We start from the raw sequence: 21,053 nt of genomic DNA, 5'->3' as shown, positions 1-21,053 counted from the left end.
CTACACAGAATCTGAAAAAAATATTGATTAAAGATGTAGATATTGAAGTATGAATTAGGATTTTTACAAGTGGAATATTAAAGATGAAGTAATTTTTATAATTGCCTCCTCATTTTAACATGGTGAATATTAAAGAAACAGTCCTTCATAGTAAAGCACAATTACATTTTGGCTTCTATGTAGAATATGCCACCCTTGCTATGATTAATTCATACTATATTTTTCATAATTGGCTTTTTGGTTTGTCCTAGATAGTGAATTTCAAAGCATCACTTACAAGAAAATAATAATGATAATTTATTAGATTATTTACAAGCAATACATTCAGTCAGTGAGCTGTGCTTTAACAGTGATAATTTCACATTAAAAGTAAGCAATGTAAAACTCATTTAGTTTAACTTTTATTTTTTTTAAAATGTAATAAGTAAAATTAATTCTTTGGATGTTAGCTGATCATTGAGCTGGAAAGTATTGAAAAACTACCCACTACACACAAAAGAGTTTTAATATCAAGCAAGTCTTAATGTTTCCATTATATGTGCACTGAGTGTGACAGTTACATTTATTCAGCTATAATCTTTGCACTAAGTGGCAAAATTGAGCAGCTAGTTTGCCAGAAATGTTATCGGGAGATTATATTAAAGCAGCTTTGAAAAAGGGGAGCTAAGGAGTAAGACAAAAATGAACTTGTTTTCTAAACAATTCAATATAGTATAAGGTTTATATTAAGATGGAAATCATGTATATTCTCTTCAGTCTAAATGAATTCTATTGATTTATTTTTCATAATACTAATAATTTATTTGTGGTGGTTCGATATAAAGTCCAACTCTACATGATACCTGTAGACAAAAAAATTGTGATTTTAGATGGACGGCAGCTAAATAGATTCCTTAAAGCAGTCTGATATATTTGGGACCTGATTCTGTTCCAATGGATGTCAAGGGGAATTTTGCAATTCGCTTTTCCTTCCTTGAAAGAAATCACACAGAAGTCACATTGCAAACTAATGAGAACCTTTGTTTAGTAAAAATTTACTGTATGAAAATTTTAAACACAGTATGACTCAAGAAACATGGGAGGCCTGATCCAACATAGGGATATATTTTCTGGAAGTATATTCTGAGGTGCAGGGCTCTCAATGGTATATTTTGCCTGGAAGGGGAATGGTTAAACACTGCTTGGGGAGAGGAGTGTGGATAGGAAACCTGGAGGATGTGCTTATTCAGCACATACTCTCCATTCAATCCTGACAGAAGGGCTCCAGTCTGGATTGCCTGAGGTGCTTTAGGGTTATCCTCCCCAGGTACAGCCCCTGGCTACTGCAGGAGCTGATTAAACCCATGGCCTTTCAGACTCTTTTTGGAGGATTAGTCTCTAAAAAAAACGGGTAAAATACAGATATAAATGTTACTCAAACAAATATCAGCCATTTAAAAATAGCTATAAACCAGTTACTCCTCTTATGTGACTATTAAGCATGCCTTCAGGCATACTAGGGTTCTTTCATGCAGTGATGTCTCCTTAAAAGATTAAGTAAATTTGATTTATAATACAAACCACCAGAATACTGATCATCCCTATCTCTAGGGAATATTCTAACTCAGCTATTAAAAATGCCAAAATACAAGTACTCCATTTTTAAAGAGAATTGTTACTCAACTTACAGTTGTAAAACATAAGATTGCTTTTGATTTTATTATCTGGAGCCCAAAGTGGTATCCACATACAATATATAATGGCTACAGACAGATATACAGCCAAATTTAGCCCTATCATAAGTACAACTAAATTTATGTCACCGTAGTGCAGTTGCTTATGACAGGGCATTAACAAACAGTACTGTGTTCTATCCCAGTTACCGTTTGGGAAGGAACAGCATGACTGGTAAGCCTAAAATCTCACCTGGTAAATTACACCATATTGTAGACCTGCAATAATATTCATATTCCAGTGATCTATTATAATACATGCACATTGGTTTCTTTATATTCTTTCACCCAGTGATACATGGCCTCAAGTTGCGGTCTGCAAAGGCACTGGTACTTAATCGCCCCAATATAACAGACAGGGATCTGATAGTGGGGCATCCTTTGTAAGAACTTCTGAGCTCTGGAAAGCCCTCCCACAATTGGTTCTAAGTAGCTGAGATTTGCAGAGTAATAGGGCATGCTGCAGGGCCCATTTGCTTTACCTGGCCTTTGAAGAGAAGGAGAGGGATTGAGGTATACACTGATGTATGGAGGTGTTAGTATTTGATTACTACTGTCTGGGAGAAGGTGTGAGCTCACTGAATTGCATTTTGTTTTTGTAATTTTAAATATTGGAAGGTTGCTCAGAGATTGTATATGGACACAGTTTATTTTATTTTTATTGAAAGGAAAAAGGAAATATTATATATGGTCTCAATTTCCAACTGAGTATACGGATTAATGAGAAAACCTCAAACTGTTGGGTCAGATGAGCATACAAAAGTTAAGCTGTTTATCCATTTGTTAGCCAAACTATTTAAAATTCTTGAATCCATTAAGTGTAACAAGAAATTTAAAGCAAATAGATTCTCATGAGATTTCTGCCTATTCAAAAAGAGCAACCTTTCTACGGTATGTTTTGATGCTTGAACTTCAGTCCAAGTAGTTCACAGGTATGAAAAAATCAAAAATAATAACTGCCTCATATTTTAGAGCCACAATAAAATTTTGGGTCGTCTCATTTTCCCTGCAATATAAAAGTTGAATTTTGATTGCTGAGCTACCAACAGTTTGGGCATATATGGACCCAGAGTTCTGGCTGAAGCATGATAAAGAGAAAGCTAGATATGAAATTCAGATTGCAATCCGTGTTCACATGTTTGATATTTGGATTCAGGGTTTTGGTTTCACTTCATCTATAATCTGAAAGAATTACTCCATCATATATATATAATAAATATAAAAAATACATATATACATAAAGACATAAAGAGGCGTCAGACATTAAAAATAACCAGACTGTAGATTGGCTATGTGGGACAGCTTTCAAAGCAGACCAGTGTTCAGGGCTACCAACTATATTTCCCCTGTAGTAAGTGTATAGGTTATTTGAAAGAATTTTCAATGACAAAGAAATTTGGAGTACTTACTGTCTGTAGCTGACCATAACTATTAAAATAGCAGGCATGCAGCAAAGGATGATTATGACAGCCAAAGCAAGCAATGCTCCTTCTGTGTAGCCTACAGCTTGTGCCTGCTTCTTAACATTGGCCACCACGTCTGGGGTGCGGATTTCCAGAACACGTCCTCCTTGCCCAAGGTATGGCTGAAATTCTTTATTGATATCCAGAAGTTTTCCATCCAAGAACCTTCAATATTACAAAACAAAACTATTACAGCAGATCTAGTTAATTCTGTTCTGACTACTAGTTCACTGAGTTAATAACTATATGTTCTGTATATACTGCTATAATATGTATCTCATCTTTATGTACTTACAAATCTTACTATTCTTTCATAACCCCTTTTTCGGTATTATCATTGATGTATTTAATAGTAATCTCCCCTAGAGACTGATACCTTGATGTGTTGGGGTCACTTGTCTCCATGATCCCAAGAGCTACTTCAATGGGAGTTAGAGTTAAACTAACATGACAGATTGAAGGACAGAGACCAGGCATAAAAAAAAAATCAGTCTTCTGGTCCTCCTGGTTGGGTGTTGAGCATGAAGTTGATTTAATCCCATACAATACTTTTGTTATGGAAACAGTAGAACAAATAAAATGCCAAATACAGATCCTTGGATAGGTTGGATAGCCCTCAAATGGACAGCATGATGGATATCAGCCAAAAACAGCTATGAAAGGACACTGTTGCCTGAAGAACAGAGTTCCAGGCTTGTTCCAAACTTTGTGTGGGGTTTTGGAATGTGAGGACTATGCTAGCATCAGAAAGTCAGCCCAAATCATCAAAGAAATGGAAAATTATAACATAGAACGCAGGTGGCCAGATGCAGATATAATCAAAATGACTGCCTAGGAAGGAGTACTGTGGAAAGGGATCTGGGGGTCATAGTGGATCACAAGCTAAATATGAGTCAACAGTGTAATGCTGTTGCAAAAAAAGCAAACATCATTCTGGGATATATTAGCAGGAGTATTGTAAGCAAGACACAAGAAGTAATTCTTCCACTCTACTCCGCGCTGATTAGGCCTCAACTGGAGTATTGTGTCCAGTTTTGGGTACCACATTTCAGGAAAGATGTTGACAAATTGCAGAAAGTCCAGGGAAGAGCAACAAGATGATTAAAGGTCTAGAAAACATGACCTATGAAGGAAGATTGAAAAAATTGGGTTTGTTTAGTCTGGAGATGAGAAGACTGAGACGGGACATGATAACAGTTTTCAAGTACATAAAACGTTGTTACAAGGAGGAGGGAGAAAAATTGTTCTTCTTAACCTCTAAGGATAGGAAAAGAAGCAATGGGCTTAAATTGCAGCAAGGGCGGTTTAGGGTGAACATTAGGAAAAACTTCCTAACTGTCAGAGTGGTTAACCACTGGAATAAATTGCCTAGGGAGGTGGTGGAATCTCGATCATTGGGGATTTTTAAGAGCAGGTTGGACAAACACCTGTCAGGGATGGTCTAGATAACATTTAGTCCTGCCTTGAGTGCAGGGGACTGGACTAGATGACCTCTTGAGGTCCTTTCTAGTTATATGATTCTATGAAAATGAAAAACAACAATTAAAACTGATTTTACCCATGAAATCCAGATGGAGGAAGAGAAGGAACTGCATTGATCTTGAATGTTGATGCACAAAGAGCAATTTTAGACTGGTAATCAGTTAATGGCAAAATTATACAGGCAAGATTTCAGATACTGTCATTCAATGTTATACCCTACTGAATGAATATGACAAGATCGATCAGCCTACTTGTTATAACATTCTGCAGGACTTCATCAGCAAAGTCCCATAACATGATATTCTCATTGTTTTGGGCAATATGAATGCTATGCTAGGGACAGATAATCATGGCATAATGGCACACATGGAACTGGCTTCCATCAAAATGGTGGCAAATATGTTCTTGAACTATGTCAGTTGAATCACTTTATTATTAAAGGGATACTCTTTCCTCATAAAGAGAACCATAAAACAACATGGATCTCCCAGACACCATTACTAAAAATAAAATAGATCATTTTTGTACATACAATGTTCTAATGATCACTTCAAGATGTCTGCATATACAATGGGGCATACGTAGGCAGTGATCATCAACCATGTATTGCCACCATGAAAATGAAATTGAGGAAACTACGAGTAAAGAAAATTACAAGAAAGATTAAAATAATTAAGCTTGGGGCTAACCAAATAAGGAATGTTTCTGAATTACAGTTTTCAAACAAGCTTTCAAATATGGCAGAAACAGTATTTAAATGATAAAGAAATGGCATGGGAAGCCATTAGCAAATCGAATATCATCCTTGAATCTAGCAAAGGTAAGAAGGAAGAGTGGACTATCAAGACCACATGGGATGTTATTGCATAAGGAAAACAAGCTAAGGTAAATCTACTCAATGCCTTAAGGCCAAAGTAAGGTAATCATTGAAAAGAGGAATATAGAGATAAAGAAATAAAAAAAGATCAGCCAGAAAAAGCATATATCAATAGATAGGCACTGGAAACAGAAATGGCAGCAATGAAGGAACACATGAGAACACTTTATCAAACCACGATATGACTTGCTGGAGACTTTAGCCACAGCAGGGAAGGTCCAATGAAAGATAAACAAGGGAAAACCTTAGACCAGGAAACGAAAAGATGGATAGAACACTTCCATGATATCCTTAACAGATTCTTGCCAGAAATAACATTTAACTTCGATAATCATAGAATCATAGGGCTAGAAGGGACTGCAAGGGTCATTTAGTTTAACCCCCTGCCAAGATGCAGGATTTGTTGTGTCTAAACCATCAAAGACTAGATGGCTATCCAGCCTGCTTTTGAAAACCTCCAGCAACCTCCCTAGGCAGTCTGTTCCATTGTCCTACTGTTCTTACAGTTAGGAATTCCCCCCTCCCGCCCCATCTTTTCTAGGGAAGAGGGCAGAACTTGATGTTTTCTGTGAGGATATTACTCTGGATGAACTTAAAGTAGCCATAGAAAGATTAAACAACAACAAATCACCAGGTGAATATCAAATCACAGCAGAAGTTCACCCCCGACTCTAGGCTTCAGAGCCCAAGCTCCACCCTGAGCTGCACCTTCCAAGTACTGTTTATACAGCTATTTTTACAGCACCAGCCCACTAGCTTGAGTCTTTTGACCTGGGCTGGGAGGCTCACTCCGAAATGTTTAAACATATCCTGAATGACCTCACTTCCCTCATATTAAAAGGAATGGGATTCCATGGAGAATATGCCACTAAACCGCCTTTCAATAATTTTTGATGTCATTCTTACATCTGCTCTGCATAGAAGTTAGATCATTTAGCCTCTAAGTATGTGCTATTTATCCAACAAAGCATAGCATGTATTGGGCCAGATTCTTTCCTGTGTCAAGATCTGCTTGGGGCTGGGGGTAAATGAGCAAGCCACAATTATCAAGCCACACCTGCTCCAGTGATTGTGTAAATTAGAGAAAGCTAGGGAAATGCCCTGTATGCTCAGGTGGGGGATGGCTGATGCAGGAACCTGTTCAAGCTAGTTCATAGTACCTACTCTTTCAAGGGAATTCTTAGCTGACCAGTTGTGTCCAGATTCCTGAGTGGCATGCAAAGAGGCTGGAACAGGGGAAAATAATGCCCACAATCTTTATAATACTTTAACTACATTAAGTAGAGCACGATCATACATTTTTAAAGTTAGTTTGGGACTCATGAAAGTTGCTAGTCTGACATCAATGTAAACCGAGCGTTCTATTTATTCAGAGAATGTACAGTACAAAAATCAGTGTAAAATCGATATCATGCCACCATATATTTTCAACCCTCTTCTGGAAGAAGTACTACTACTGTAATATAATGCATGCAGTGTAGTTGTAGCCGTGTTGGTCCCAGCATGTTAGAGAGACAACATGGATGAGGTAATATCTTTTACTAGATGAAGTTCTGTTGGTGAGAGAGACAAGCTTTCAAAGAAGAGCTCTGTGTGGCTCAAAAGCCTGTCTCTTTCTGCTGAGATTTTCACTAAGAAAGCAATTGAGATAACCTTGTCCACTACACACTGGCTATATCCTATTAGCTCATTTTACATATGTCATCAAGACAGCCATCAGATGACAATACAATTTGATCACAACCAACATTGACTAATATTCTCAATTCTGGACTGTTGGCTTCTGACTATTAGTAGAAAACTATAACAACACAGGTATGAAAATAGACAAAGGAGTTTGCCAGGATAGGTTTAGACACTACTGGAAATTAGAGTTAATCATCAGGGACTACATTCTACTGTCATTACTCAAAATCTACAGTAACTATAGATGTATAATAGTGTAAAAGAGTATAATTTTGGACCAAAGTTAACAAACCGGTGTATTGAGATACACTGAAAAAAGCAAAATAAATTTTGCTGAAACTAGAGATAGTATTGCTTAATTTAGGTGTCAGATCGCAGTTTTGTAACTTGATCTGAGTAAGGGGCAGCATGTGGCTATGCTATTCCAGGAGCGCACCAGGAAATTAATTGTGATTGAGAGTCACAATTAATTCCCTTATTCTCCACTTACCGAACAGGAATGGGGCTGTTCAAAAATTTTCCATCTTAATTGTTTTTCAATGAAAAATTTTGGTTTTGATTAAACTACAAATTAAATTGCCACAAAGAGTATCTGCTTTCCACAGAAAAAAAACATTTTTAAATCAAAATGTTTTGGCCTAAAACTCAAAATCTAACAGATTTTTTTTTTCTGGGCCATGATGTCCTTTTCAAAATGGTCACCTAATCGTGGGCAGGTTCTGACCAAACTCCCATTGACAACAACAGGCGATGGCAGCCATTTTGAAAAAGGATAGTTCTACATGGTCTTCAGTGTAATAAAAAATTATTCCTCGGGGGTCCTCCTGAAGTTATGAACAGTAAAGCAATATAGTACCATTAATCAAAAATATCTTCATATGCAATCTAGGCATATGAATTCCATTTAGTTTAAACTGTAAAGGAAGTTTGAAGTGTCTGTGTTATTACATTATTAAGATAATTTGAGATACAGAAACAATCTGCTACTGGACGCTAAATTTCTTAAAGGACCAATTTTTAAAATTAATTTTAACTGAAACTAGTTAACTTTTACCTTTAAAATCTCAGAATATTCATTCTAAAAAAATCAAAAAGTGCTATAATTTTTGGGAGTATATGCTGTATTCTTCATACACAACATAAGTGGTTGAATCCTTGCTTATGTGTAATGTTCAGCTAAGCATGAACTATGGAAACATGAGCAGTGCTTCCATAATACTCAGGGCCGGCTCCAGGCACCAGCTTCTCAAGCAGGTGCTTGGGGCGGCCGCTTGGGAGAGGGGTGGCAGGTCCAGGTATTCGGCGGCAATTCGGCGGACGGTCCCTCACTCCGGCTCGGAGTGAAGGACCTCCCGCCGAATTGCCGCCGCAGATCGCGATTGTGATCGCGGCCGCGGCTTTTTTTTTTTTTTTGGTTTTGGCTGCTTGGGGCGGCCAAAACCCTGGAGCCGGCCCTGATAATACTACCTTGATAATGGAATAATGATTAATCATTCATTGATCCATCAACTCCTTCTAATGTTCCACCAAAGGTCGTGAGAATAATATTTTCTTTAAGAAAGAATACTTTGTCCTTTTTTATTACTATGTTTTGCTAACATTCATAACTAAGCCTTTGGCCCATTTTCAGATAATGTGTTTGTTTTTGGTAATTTAGCAAAAATAATTTACCCTTACCTAAACAGAATCTGCAATATGAATGTTGAAAATGCAAGCATAATGGAGACCAGAGCTCTAATTCTTCATTTGCACACTAGATGTCACTGGTGTATGGTAGATGTCCTCTGTGCTGATGAAGAATATGCAAGTATTCAGCTTTGCCAGCATTATACCTCTGGAAGACTTTAACACTGTCTCAGTTAAGATTCTGTTAACTTTTTTTTACAAACCCTTATTTTAAGGGGTTCATAACTCAACCATACACATTCACTACATACTGCACAAGGGCTCAGATGGGTGGATTTTTTAAATATAGGATATTTTTAAGGTGAATAGATAGAAGAGAATTCTTTATAAATTACAATGCTTTTAGTGCACTAATAAATAAAAAACGTGTAATTAAAATATGCTGGTATTTTCAGTCCAAATAGTTTAAATGGTTTCATTGCTTTTTAGTCATTTGTGGAAAAAATAATTTGATACAGTTGCTGCGATACTTGAGAATAACCTCAAATAGATTTTCTATACTTACTGTGCATTCACAAGACAGCACATAGGCCAAGACAGATCATATATTTAACCCTTATTGATCACGAGTTCTGAAGAAGACTGTGCAGTCCTCATTGTTCATAAGTATTATAATGATTAGCGTATGTAAAAATCACCCATGGTTCTGAGAAATTCTTACTGTGCCCAATTGGCAATAAGCAGCATAGGTTAAAGTTTAAATTTTAAACAAAATTCAAATTTTACTGGCTTTTGTTTCTGCAAGTCTAATCTTATATGTTATTTGAACAGAACTGTTTGAGTGGGAATGATTAAATGCAATCTGAAAAATTGCTACGGTGATACCACATCTGCTCTAGCCAATGACTCAGATGCTGAACTGCATTCAAGCTACACTTGGTGCAGTTCAGGAGGTGAGTATAATAGTGGCTTTAGGTACCTTTAGGTATTCGTCCCCCACAGTCTAACTCTGAGACTAGCTGGAGACTGGAGCAGTAGTGTAAGTTAGACAGCCTTGATGCTGCCCTAACTTGTGTCTAGCTGCCAATAGCCCTCAGGTCCATTTTGGCAGCAAGAGATGACAGGATACCTCAACCACTTCCCTCTTGTACAAACCGTGCTCTTTGCGGCAAGGGGATAGTATAGGAATTGCTATTGTGCCTCTAAGTCATCTGAAAATTCATCATATATGGGGAATGTTTAGGGGACCAGAACTGCTGACACAAGAGCCAGGGTCATATCCCAATATTCATCAATAGTCCCAATTAAAGATTCTTTTCTGAAATTGACAGGTAAAGGCTGGAACCTTCTATTAAAGCTCAAAATGTAGATTAAAGCCAGTGATCCAATTATGGATCATATACAGAATTACACTATATGTATTGTAAGTTAATGTTTAGTAAAGGATCACTGAAGGAGATCTGAAAGTATTTTCCCATACTCAAATAATAATTTTGTATGAATGCTAAAACTACAAATGGGCAAACTCATGGGCTAAATAGGAACTGTTCTGAATGTTCTCCATACCTCCTATATTAAAATATGAGCCTCTTCCAAGATTGGGAAATACTGGGTTAGGCAGACCCATCCCCAGTACCATCCCATAACTCCTACCATTGGCCATCTTCATCTCTGTATTTAAATAGAGACTTGATGTGTTTTTCTATCTCTGACTATTAGCCCCTGGCATCTGCTGTTTATTACACAGGGTTCCCTGCTACCAAGAATCTTCCTTCTGGTACTGAACTCCCTGCGATGATCATTCTTAGTGGGTTGGCATAGGGTGGTTATAAAACCTGGCAATCTCTTTCCAGTGGGAGGAGGACCACTAATGTTGCCTCTGAAGACATCCCACTTGTGCGGTGGGGAAGGATCACTGAACCTCCCCGTTAAAAGCCCAACTACAGGTAGAAGGCTGCAGTTTTAGGGAGGGAGTTTCTCTAGATTTGAATAAGCATCTGAGCTTATCTGAACCAAATCTTTTGAGATTCACCCCTCACTAGCTAAAACATGGTAATGCTTCAGATTTCAAGTAATGAAACTCTTCATTCCTCTCCTTTACTTTACTATGATGATGCTTATTCACCTCTACCCCAAGAGCAGGAAAGCATTCTCCAGGATTTTGCTGATTTAAATTTTTAAAAGCTTTAAAAGAAAAAAATACACCGACTATGGAGGCACATGAAGCATTTTAATGAGGTTCCTTCCACAGCTAATATTATCCTTTAGCAGTACAAACCGGGAAAGCTAATGCTTTTTATATGTCTGAACATTTGCATTTTAACCTCTCCTCACTATACAGTACTGTATATCCAAGTCTGGACTACAAAATACATTTCTGTACTTTCAATGGACCCTGACATAAATATGGCCAAATTTTCTGCCCACACAAGGGCATTTTGTCAGCAAAAATCCACAGTGTGCGCACATAACAGGCAATTACCCATATGCATGTGCATTGGCTCACTTTGTATGTAGGTAGATTAAGGCAGGATCTTGCACTACCACATTTGGAATCCAAGTCTGAATTTAGGAACACTGTGCTACAAGGATCTACAAGGATCACAATCAACATGATAGCTGGAGCACACGCTATCTACAGGAAGTATGTTCAGACTAGTTTGCACTTGGTAGAGCCATTCTCTAACATTCTCCAAGACTCCCAATAACTTCACCATCAAATGTGGTCATCTGGGATGAAAGAGTCAAGGGAGACTCCGGCCGCGGCGGCTCTGCTCCTCCCCTGACTCTTCGGCTCTGTTTAAGAGCCGGGCTGCCCGAGCGCTACCGGCTTCGGGCAGCCCCCATGCCTCCGGACCCTGCGCCGCCGGAGCCCGGGAGGGGAAGTGCTCGGCTGGGGGCGCAGGGTCCGGAGGCAAGGGGGCTGCCTGAAGCCCAAGCGCTACCGGCTTCACGGTTTGCCGGGCAGCCTCCAGACCCTGCGCCCCCGCCTGGGCGCCTCCCCTCCCGGGCTCCAGCTGCGCTGGGGAAGTGCCGGCCGGGGGCACAGGGTCTGGGGGCTGCCCAGCAAACCGTGAAGCCGGTAGCGCTTGGGCAGCCCTTTCCGCGAGGAGGGGGCGGAGTTAGGGCGGAGTTGGGCGGGGAAAGGGGCGGAGTTGGGGCGGGGCTGGGTGGGAAATGGGCAGGGCCAGGACCCCGTGGAGGGTCCTCTTTTTTTATTTGTTAAGTATGGTAACCCTACTCTAGTTCAAACAAGAAGTAATTTTGGAAACTGCTCTGGCCTCTGCTATACAGGAAATCAGACTAGATGATCACACTGGTCTCTTCTGGCCTCATAATTGTTGCCTGTATGGATCTAGGTACCTCAGACTGTAATTAATCCAAAAGAAAGCTTACGGCCATTTGCTTTTTAGATCTGTGACGGACACAGACTGCCTTATGCCATCTTTGAATGCTCTAGTCTAACTCTCACTGCGGGAGAAGCAAACACTCAGACAAAATGTAGGAAGAAGCAGCAGACAACAGTTGATCTGAAAGACTAGGTAAGCCTTTTCCTTGCTTTCATACAAATACAAGGCTCATGGAAATACATTTGGAAACCAAGCTAAAAATAATAGGTCTAAGAGGGTGATTTCTGCAGGTGGCAGAGAAGGAATTTCTCTATTCATATATACATTTTGATTGAACACAGTGCTTACAAAAAGTGACAGAATGACATCTCTGTAAAGTAAGGTACTCATTTAGTCCCATAAACTACTCCCAGCCATTACCTAGAGATACCATGTCTAGAAGTGAGAAGGTAATTTAATTTCCATGCCATTCGGTCGTTGGCTTCTGAGACTACCAAAGATAAGCCAATAGTTGTGGTGGTTTTTGTGATGCCGGCAAATGTTCACCCACTTGGAAATTAATTAAGAACATGAAGGAATTGCCATAGTGGATTAGACTATTAGATTTACTGCCATATTTTGTCTACAACAGCAGCCAGTACCACCTTTAAAGGAAAGTGCATCAACCCTGTAATGAGCAATGGAGCAAACTACCCAGAGGGGAAGTTCTTTCTTAAACCCTTTAGTTAGTGGTTGGCTTCAGCCCTGAAGCATGAAGGTTTATAACCCCTATAATTGTTTTAATCCTATGTAGATCCTATCCTAGACTGTGCATATTCTCACTACACATATAAATGTCTAGCCATTTAATATATGGCAATGACTTTCAGCCACTATCAATCTGGTCTTGGATTGCCCCCTCCCACATAAAGGTGACCACTGGTTTCACTAGAGTAGAAAAGCTCCATGAGAATCCACTCCATAATACGCTCCTCCATCAATCCATTGAAGGTACAGGGTTTGTCTTTGTGGAATGAGCAGCAGGAGGCACCCACAAACACCATATTTTTCCAGAGATCTGTAAGAATCTTGGGAAGAATGGAATTGAAGGTTGTGAATCAGCAGAAGTCCAAGGCACTGAAGGAAAATAAAGATAGTGTGCTGCAAAACAGGCAACAAGAATACAGACATCAGTGACAAATGATTTTAAATACTTACTTAAAAAGTTCATTCCTCATTATAGCTCGGTTTGTTTGAGGGTCAATTGCATAGACCATTAAGTCAGATTTGGAGTAATCCTCTTCTGAAAAGCCATCTCCAAATCTGCGGGCTCCAATGGATTCTACCACAACCGTTGCACCAGGAATCTGATCTTGAACATAGCGTTCCAAAATCCTGAAAATGAAATAGAGTCAGAAAATTATGGTGATTCATTCTAACAAAGACTAACAAAAACCTGAACTGTAATCTAATAGACCAAAACATTGGCTTTGTAGGCTGCTAACCCTATGAGTCCCATTCATAAAATCCCCATTCCAACATAACCTCTTAAATACTCACCCCTTAGGAAAAACTTAGCAATGTTAGGGGAGGTCATTGCACACAGTTTCCTTAAGTCTAACTCTTTGTATTTATGATATAGTTTGAGTTTTAAATGTCTCATGGGAAATTGCAACTGTATTTTACAAATAAAACTGTCAAGCTTTTGTGGAATTATATGGTTTCAGAACTCTTTAGTTCTACCTTTACACTTGAGGGGTAGTAAATTCTCTCACACACAAAAATAATATCCTCAACCATTTTCAGTGGAGTATATCATCTGAACATACAGTATGACACAACATATCAGGTACGAGTATACCTGCAACCCCTAAAGGTGTAAATAAGCTTTACAATCGTGGGAGAGGTTGGAGTATTGGTCTGATAGGTTTACTACCGGAAAATAAAAATTATCTGTAAACAAATTGCAAAAGTTATACAGAAAGTGACAAAGGATGACAGATAGGTTAAGTGATTTAGAGACAGCTAAGTCCAAGATCTCAGGGGCATAACAACAATAAACTACAGCAGATCTACTTTATTTTACTTCCAGAAAAGAAGCAATCAATGCAAACTGCTGTATGTAGTATATGGTAATACACTCAATGAAATATCAGCTTGAATACCAATGTGTCAATAGGCAAGAAAAATAAGATTCATAAGAAACATACTAGACTACAGAAGATAACATTTACTGACCATTTTACTGATTCTTGATGGTGACCCTTTCACTAATTTTAATATTTAATACATTTCCTTTTTCTGTGTGTTATTGATCTTGCTAAGTTGCAAATTAATGTTTGCAGAAGTTCTCACACAGAATAATACTTACTTATGCAAGAAGTCCCATTGGCTGTATCAATAACTGACTTTAGTGGGACTACTTGAATCAGTAAGGATTACTGGATGTGAGCAAGGGTTTTAGAATCAGGTACTGAGAAAACAAAACTTTATTTTGTCATATTTTTCCTATTTTCCATATGAATTCCTATAACATGATACTCATTATTTCAACATCATGTGTATTTGCTATTTTTACATTCATTTTATTTTCATTTCTTGGAGAGGTTATTCTTTTCCTCCTCCTTTTACTGTGTCCTACAGCAGTGCCTTAGGTATTTCTGCTCAGGGTAGGTATGAGCTCTGCTTCTTTCTTGTTTCAGGGAAAACTCTACAAACCTTCATAAATATGTTTTTCATGAGTATTTAGGAGTAATAACAAATATTTCAGGCCTTTTCCATAAATAGATAATTTTATGTAGAGCAGGTCTACAAAGTGAACAGGCCCCAACAACTTTAAGGCATTCATATACATCGATGAGAGAAAAATAAAAATTTGGACTATGACTGACTGAAATCATTCACTTTAAAAACACATTCAGGAAAATATGTGGTGTTGTGCAATAGATGGCCTGGAAATACAAAAATGGAAGAGGTTTGCCGAACAAAATTGCTAATATAGTACTAGAACTTGTGTAGGGCGTTTAGGACTGATCAAACCTGTGTCAAGATAGACACTTTCATTGGGTCAAATAACTGGAAACCTTCTGCTTCTGTTTTTCCCTGATAAATCATTACCACATGTATTCAGCAGAGAAAAGTAACGCTGAAAGAGCAATACTGCTAAATCACAATTTTAAAAGATTATTGACTTCCGTTAATTTCTAAGACTCCTTTTCCCTTCTCTTTGTGAAAATGCCAAAATACCCCTGGAGTTATAATGTTGTTGTAAGTTTCTGAAAAGCAAAACCCTGCAAGATATAGTTTCTAATCTAGCAACATGCGTATACTCTGAGCTGCCAAATGTGGCCAGACATAATGCAGAGTCCAAAATCAACCAAAAAATAGCAGGTATGGATTGGAAGCTCCTTCCTGTTAAGTACACTAGCAACTGATTGGCTTCAAATAAGCACTCATTGACTACTGTGAGTATTAAATCTGCTTTGTTCCTACCTATGACACACTACTTGGCAGCTGGAGCTGCAGCCCTGCCACACATACCTAATTAATGCTCCGTTAGGTCAATTTTAGTCTGGTAAAGATTGTGACAGTGTAAGACTAAAACCCACAGGTAACTATAAAAACATCCAAAATATTACATGACTACAAGTGACTAAAAGAAACCCCAATTTTCTTTAAAACATTGCCCAAAGGTTTTCTTTCTTGCATGGACCAGTCATTGTACCCAGCTCAAAAAGATCTAGAAATGTTCATACACATTTTCATTATGGATCTCATGAATCCTGATCTCATCAGTGCTAAAATCAAACCAGTTTCTCATAGGCAGTTACATTTACCAGCACTTAGTTTTATTCAATCCTCTGTCTTCCTACTGATTATGTTTTTGACATCCCTGTTAAGGTTGCAATGGTTAGTATTACCAGAACTTGATAATACTATGCATTATTCTCAAGAACTCATGGCAGCTGTTCAAATTTACCCAGATTCTCAATCCCATTACAGAGTAGCTGTTTAAAACATTATTGGAATCAAAGAATAAATAACATAATAGTGTTTGACTATGACAAATACTTACACTACACACAACTGACTTTGACTGATGTTGCAAGAAACACAGTACATGTGAATTACAATAACAATTATACTTTTAGGATAAAGGCAATTTATTATATATATAAAATGGAACATTATGATGATTCAATGAAAAACAAAAAAGCATACATTAAAGATTGCAAAGTAGCATTTAAAGAAAATACTACTGAAAGGTGTGCAAATCTCTGGAGCGTAACTTAAAAAGTAATTCAAGTTTACATTTGATACTAAAACACTGCAGTAAGCTACCACTTGGCAGCTTATTTTCAGCACAAAGGACTCTCTTCTTTCACAATATTTTAGAAACAAACATGAAAAGGCACATTTAGCAAACAATAAAAAAGTTTATAATTAGAGGTAATTTATTAGTCAAAATTAATTTAAAGTGAAGTTCTAATTTGATAATTGACTATGCAGTATTAGCACCTTCTTCTCAACAGATCTGCCCCCTGCATGTGTTTAGATTCATATCTGCTGATTAAGTGAAAAAAATAGTTTTTACTACCTTAACTCTTACAGCTCTGCACAGTCAACAAAGAACAGTGAGCTAGATTCTCTTCCTTCTTGTGCATCTTCATCAGAATTGTTTACCAAATTCCAATCAATTATACTTGTGCAAATGAAATGAAGACCAGATATTTGTACCTGTGCCATTGAGGGCATAATTTGTCCTGAAAAAATTTATTATAGGTATGCAGAAAGGGAAGATCCCTCCTTGAATCTCACATACCAGAATAAGTTTTCAGGGCTGACCATTGGGGGGAAAACCATTTTGACTCAGACACTGAGCATATTTGACACAAGAATAATGGACACACAATGAATAATAGAACTCTGTGATGCCATTCTTACATTGTTACTTATCAGAGAATAACTGTACTTTAAAGGGATACTGTCAACTTGAAAACTTGCCAATTTAAAAAGAAAAAATTAAATGAATTAAAATTAACATCAGATAGTAAAAATATCATGGAGTCTTCTTGTCAATGTTGTGGTTTAACAATCACAATCTCTTATTTTCTAAAATGTATTTCTTTTCTCTGTTGTTGTGTAAAAGATCTGTACAAACAATAGGTGATACTGACAAAAAAAATGTAAACATAGTTCAACCTAGTGAACATTCTGGTTTTGATCAGTATCTATACCTAAACACTTTAAAACTTTCAAAATGAAAAAGTCCTAAGGGAAAAGGTTTTTTTTCTTTCTCTAATATTTTTATAGCTTACTATGTGGAATCACTGGAGCACACAGAAAGTGATTTATGAAATGCCATCTATTTCACAGCACTCTGAAATAACTACATTACTATATAATGTGAGCTGCAGGTGCTGAATACCTCTGAAAACCAGGGCATTTATGTAGATGCATAACTTTAGGTGCCCAATTTTGAAAATGTTGACTCTTGATTTTAAAAAATTGTGGATGAATTTAGTGATTATTCAAATTAGCAAACAGCAATAATGACATTTCCAAACATCATATAAGATTTCCCAAGCAGCTCTGTGAATGTATCTCAATACTGATTTTAAAGTTCCCTGCTTTTCCAATCAATCATTCCTGAGTATACCTTTCCAACTGTGGTTAAGCAGGCAAACTCTGGCTGTTTTGTGACGTTGCTAAATGTCCACTAATCCAGGAGACAGATCCTCAGCTGTGCCAGCAAAGATGGCTGTACATTCTGATTCTAGGCCGAGTGTATCTTAGAGTAGCCTCAGAGCTGTTCTAAAATGGTGTGACTAGCTACAGCCCTGACATGTAGTTATACCAGCTGTTTCTGCACTCTGACCACACTACTCCCACACCATGACCCTTATAACAGGATCAGGGTGCATGAGTGGCACAGAGTTGGTTATGTTGGTTCTATGCCACCTGGAGATTTTCCAAAATGGCACAGATCTGTTTTTGTTGGTCCTACAATGCCAGGGAAATCCTTCACCAGCCAGTGAAGTCAGCTTTCGGCCTGCTTTGGCCAGCCTACGCATAGCAAAGAAGGCAGACTTGGGGCTAGGTTCTATTCTTAGGATATAATGCACATTTTTTGTAATCTGATTTTGCAGGAAAGCTGTCTGATAAAGGAAAGTAGGACAGTATAAACTGGCTAAATTACTTACTTATATTAAATGTCAATAATCTATGATCTTGCTTTGCTTATCCAAGGGAGGTATCCCCCCTCTCAAAATACTTGTTCTGCACAAAAGATTATTGTTATATCACATACAATAATGTATCTCTGCAAAAAAGTTGCATTGAATCAATTTACTACACATATTTATAAATATTTTATAGAGATTTTGTTAAAGACCAACTGGTAGAATATAATACTTTATATAGGGGAACGCCAATCATTTGGAGACAGTTTATATAAAATTAGGTAAATTAGCCTTCCTTGTATCTGATTGAAGTTTCTTTTCTTCTCTTTGTGCTCCTGCTTTGTAGGAGGCCCACTATCATGCTGTCTTTGCTACTTTTCTTATTGTAATACGTTATATCTGACGCCAAGGAAGAAGCATTATGTTGTATTCACCCAAAGAGCAATACACATACATCTCTACTTTAGCCAAAGAGGCCTATCCAAGATCTCAGCAGGAAGGTCTTCTTTTACTGCTGTTGTAAGCAGTTTAAAAATGTAGCTCAAGCAGTTTATAGCTCTATCTGAAAAGGCACAACAGGACTGCATTGTATAATGCTATTTTTTTCCAAAGGAACTGAGGGGAAATCACATTCACATAATGACTCCCTCTATTATTTTTAGATCTAGGAGCCACTAGTGGAGGACAAAACGTAGGTAGACCATTATATCCAGGTAGGAGTTGCTTATGAAAGCTAGGAAAGAAAAAGGCAGCCTGGAAAGTAGGATGTAAGGACAACATAAAGTACTGCTCAAAACTGATAGATGGAAGGAATAAGAGTACAGCAAATGAAGAAGATTCTCTTTTTCCTTTCTCTTCATAAGACCGCTGAGGTTGTGCAGAGATTAAAGGAATATGGTAATTAGTGGGCTCAGCTGATAGATAGGATATGCCTTACTGTTTGTTTTACATATAACCTGAAAGACTACTCAGTCAGTAGATGACAAGTTTGATGAATGAAGGCTTTTTTGAGGTAGGACAGCGAACCTGAGAAAAGGTAGGAGACTGAAGAATTAATGTTTATTACCCGGTAAAGAAAAAATAACAGGAGATATAGAAGTAGCTAATCATTTGATTGTTCCACTGAGATACCTGGTGATCTGGAGCGCTGGTAAAGAAGTCAATTTGAATAGTTGTTAATGCTGTGCTAACTGATAATAGTGGTTAATGGTGGGCTCAGGAAGAATAATTTCTGAAGAGTCTCCAGTGGATCATAGTCCTAATTTAGTAATAATGGAGAATGATCATCTATCAAGAACTAGCATAGCAGAGTTTCCCTGTTAAGACACTGATGAGTTTAAATGATTTAGAGAGCTGTACAAAAAGCAGCTGCACAACAAATGAAACCAATAAAAAAAAAAAACAACCCACCACTCCTCACTTTCCACTGATTCATGAAAAGAACAGAAAAAAAAAAACCTTGCATAGGAGGGCTAAAAGGTGTTCTTGGCAATGAGAATTGGTATTTCTTGATAAGTTTCTTTAAGCAGGCTCAGTGAAATAATGCATGTCAGAATTTGCTGTAAGATTTTCAGCAAGCCGCCACGGATTTTGGAACCCCAATGGTAGCTAATGTATGTGTGTCATTTTGATAAAGGAGTAGGATTTCAAAGATATTAACTCTTTTTTCCAATTAAATTAAAAATAAATGAACATTCTAAGAAAGAATTGTTATGCACATGGACACAGATAAAATAAAAGTCACAGGCATTGTTACAGTTTTGTTTGTCAAGCATTCCTGTTAGTTGTCCCTTTTACATGACACCTGGTGACCTCCATAATAAGGTTACCCTATTTTACCAGCAATAAACATCAAAAGGAAAAACATTTAATTTCTGAAATATTTCGGTGATATAGCTACAGTGTTTTTCAGCTCAGGTATTATCCAGATAGAAGTCGCAGTTGTTTACAGAGGTCTGAAGAGGGGAAAAATTTGACCTATATTTTCAATATCCATGGTGTGCTGTAGGATGACTGAGAAGGAAAGATGTCATTGAGAATGTGACATTTCTCATACGGGGATCAGATTTTCTGTGCTAAAAAGTGCGACAGACAGTCCTATGAGAAAAGGTGGGAGTCAACTTTAAATGTCATACTGACTACCGTTGTTAAAATACTGAAGTTTTATATTCTTAAATGCAGGCTCAATATATTTTGGAGAACCAGACACATGTTTTTATACATGAAGTTTATAATAAAAAGTGCTTGTTCACTTTTATATTCCATTGGAAATTTAAGTATGACATTTTCTAATCCTTGAATTTCTCTGGCCACTTCCAAGTCTATGGCAGACATAATCTTACATGCTCTAATCCTGTAATAGCTTATAACACCTACCCTCCACTTGTTGATTTATCACATTTTATTTTAGTACTGAGATCCTTTAGTACAGAAAATGGAATTAAAAGACTCTTTTCATTTGTGTTTGCAGTGTTGTTGCAGCCCTGTTGGTCCCAAGACAGGAGAGACACAAGGTGAGGTAATATCTTTTACTGGACCAACTTCTGTTGGTGAAAGAGACAAGCTTTTGAGCTATATAGAGCGCTCCTTCAGGTAACCTCAAAAGCTTGTCTCTTTCACCAACAGAAGTTGGTTCAGTAAAAGATATTACCTCACCCACCTTGTCTCTCTTTTCATTTGTGTAATTGTCATCTTCT

General features: G+C 37.6%; 1 protein-coding gene across 1 annotated transcript in view; it reads right to left on the bottom strand.

Annotated features, from left to right (window-relative positions):
- The window catches only part of PCDH15 (protocadherin related 15), a 1,392,890-nt gene that overhangs the window by 38,625 nt on the left and 1,333,212 nt on the right, over positions 1 to 21,053 (bottom strand). Inside the window, exons 32-33 of the mRNA XM_065552026.1 lie at positions 13,394 to 13,570; positions 3,122 to 3,340 (exon numbers count right to left, since the gene is read on the bottom strand). Of these exons, the coding sequence (XP_065408098.1) occupies positions 3,122 to 3,340; positions 13,394 to 13,570 (396 nt within the window). The remainder of the gene's footprint in view (positions 1 to 3,121; positions 3,341 to 13,393; positions 13,571 to 21,053) is intronic.

This window comes from Chrysemys picta, chromosome 7, assembly GCF_011386835.1.
Source record: "Chrysemys picta bellii isolate R12L10 chromosome 7, ASM1138683v2, whole genome shotgun sequence".
In the NCBI taxonomy this organism is placed as follows: domain Eukaryota; kingdom Metazoa; phylum Chordata; order Testudines; family Emydidae; genus Chrysemys; species Chrysemys picta.
This window is presented reverse-complemented; position numbering and strand designations above follow the sequence as displayed.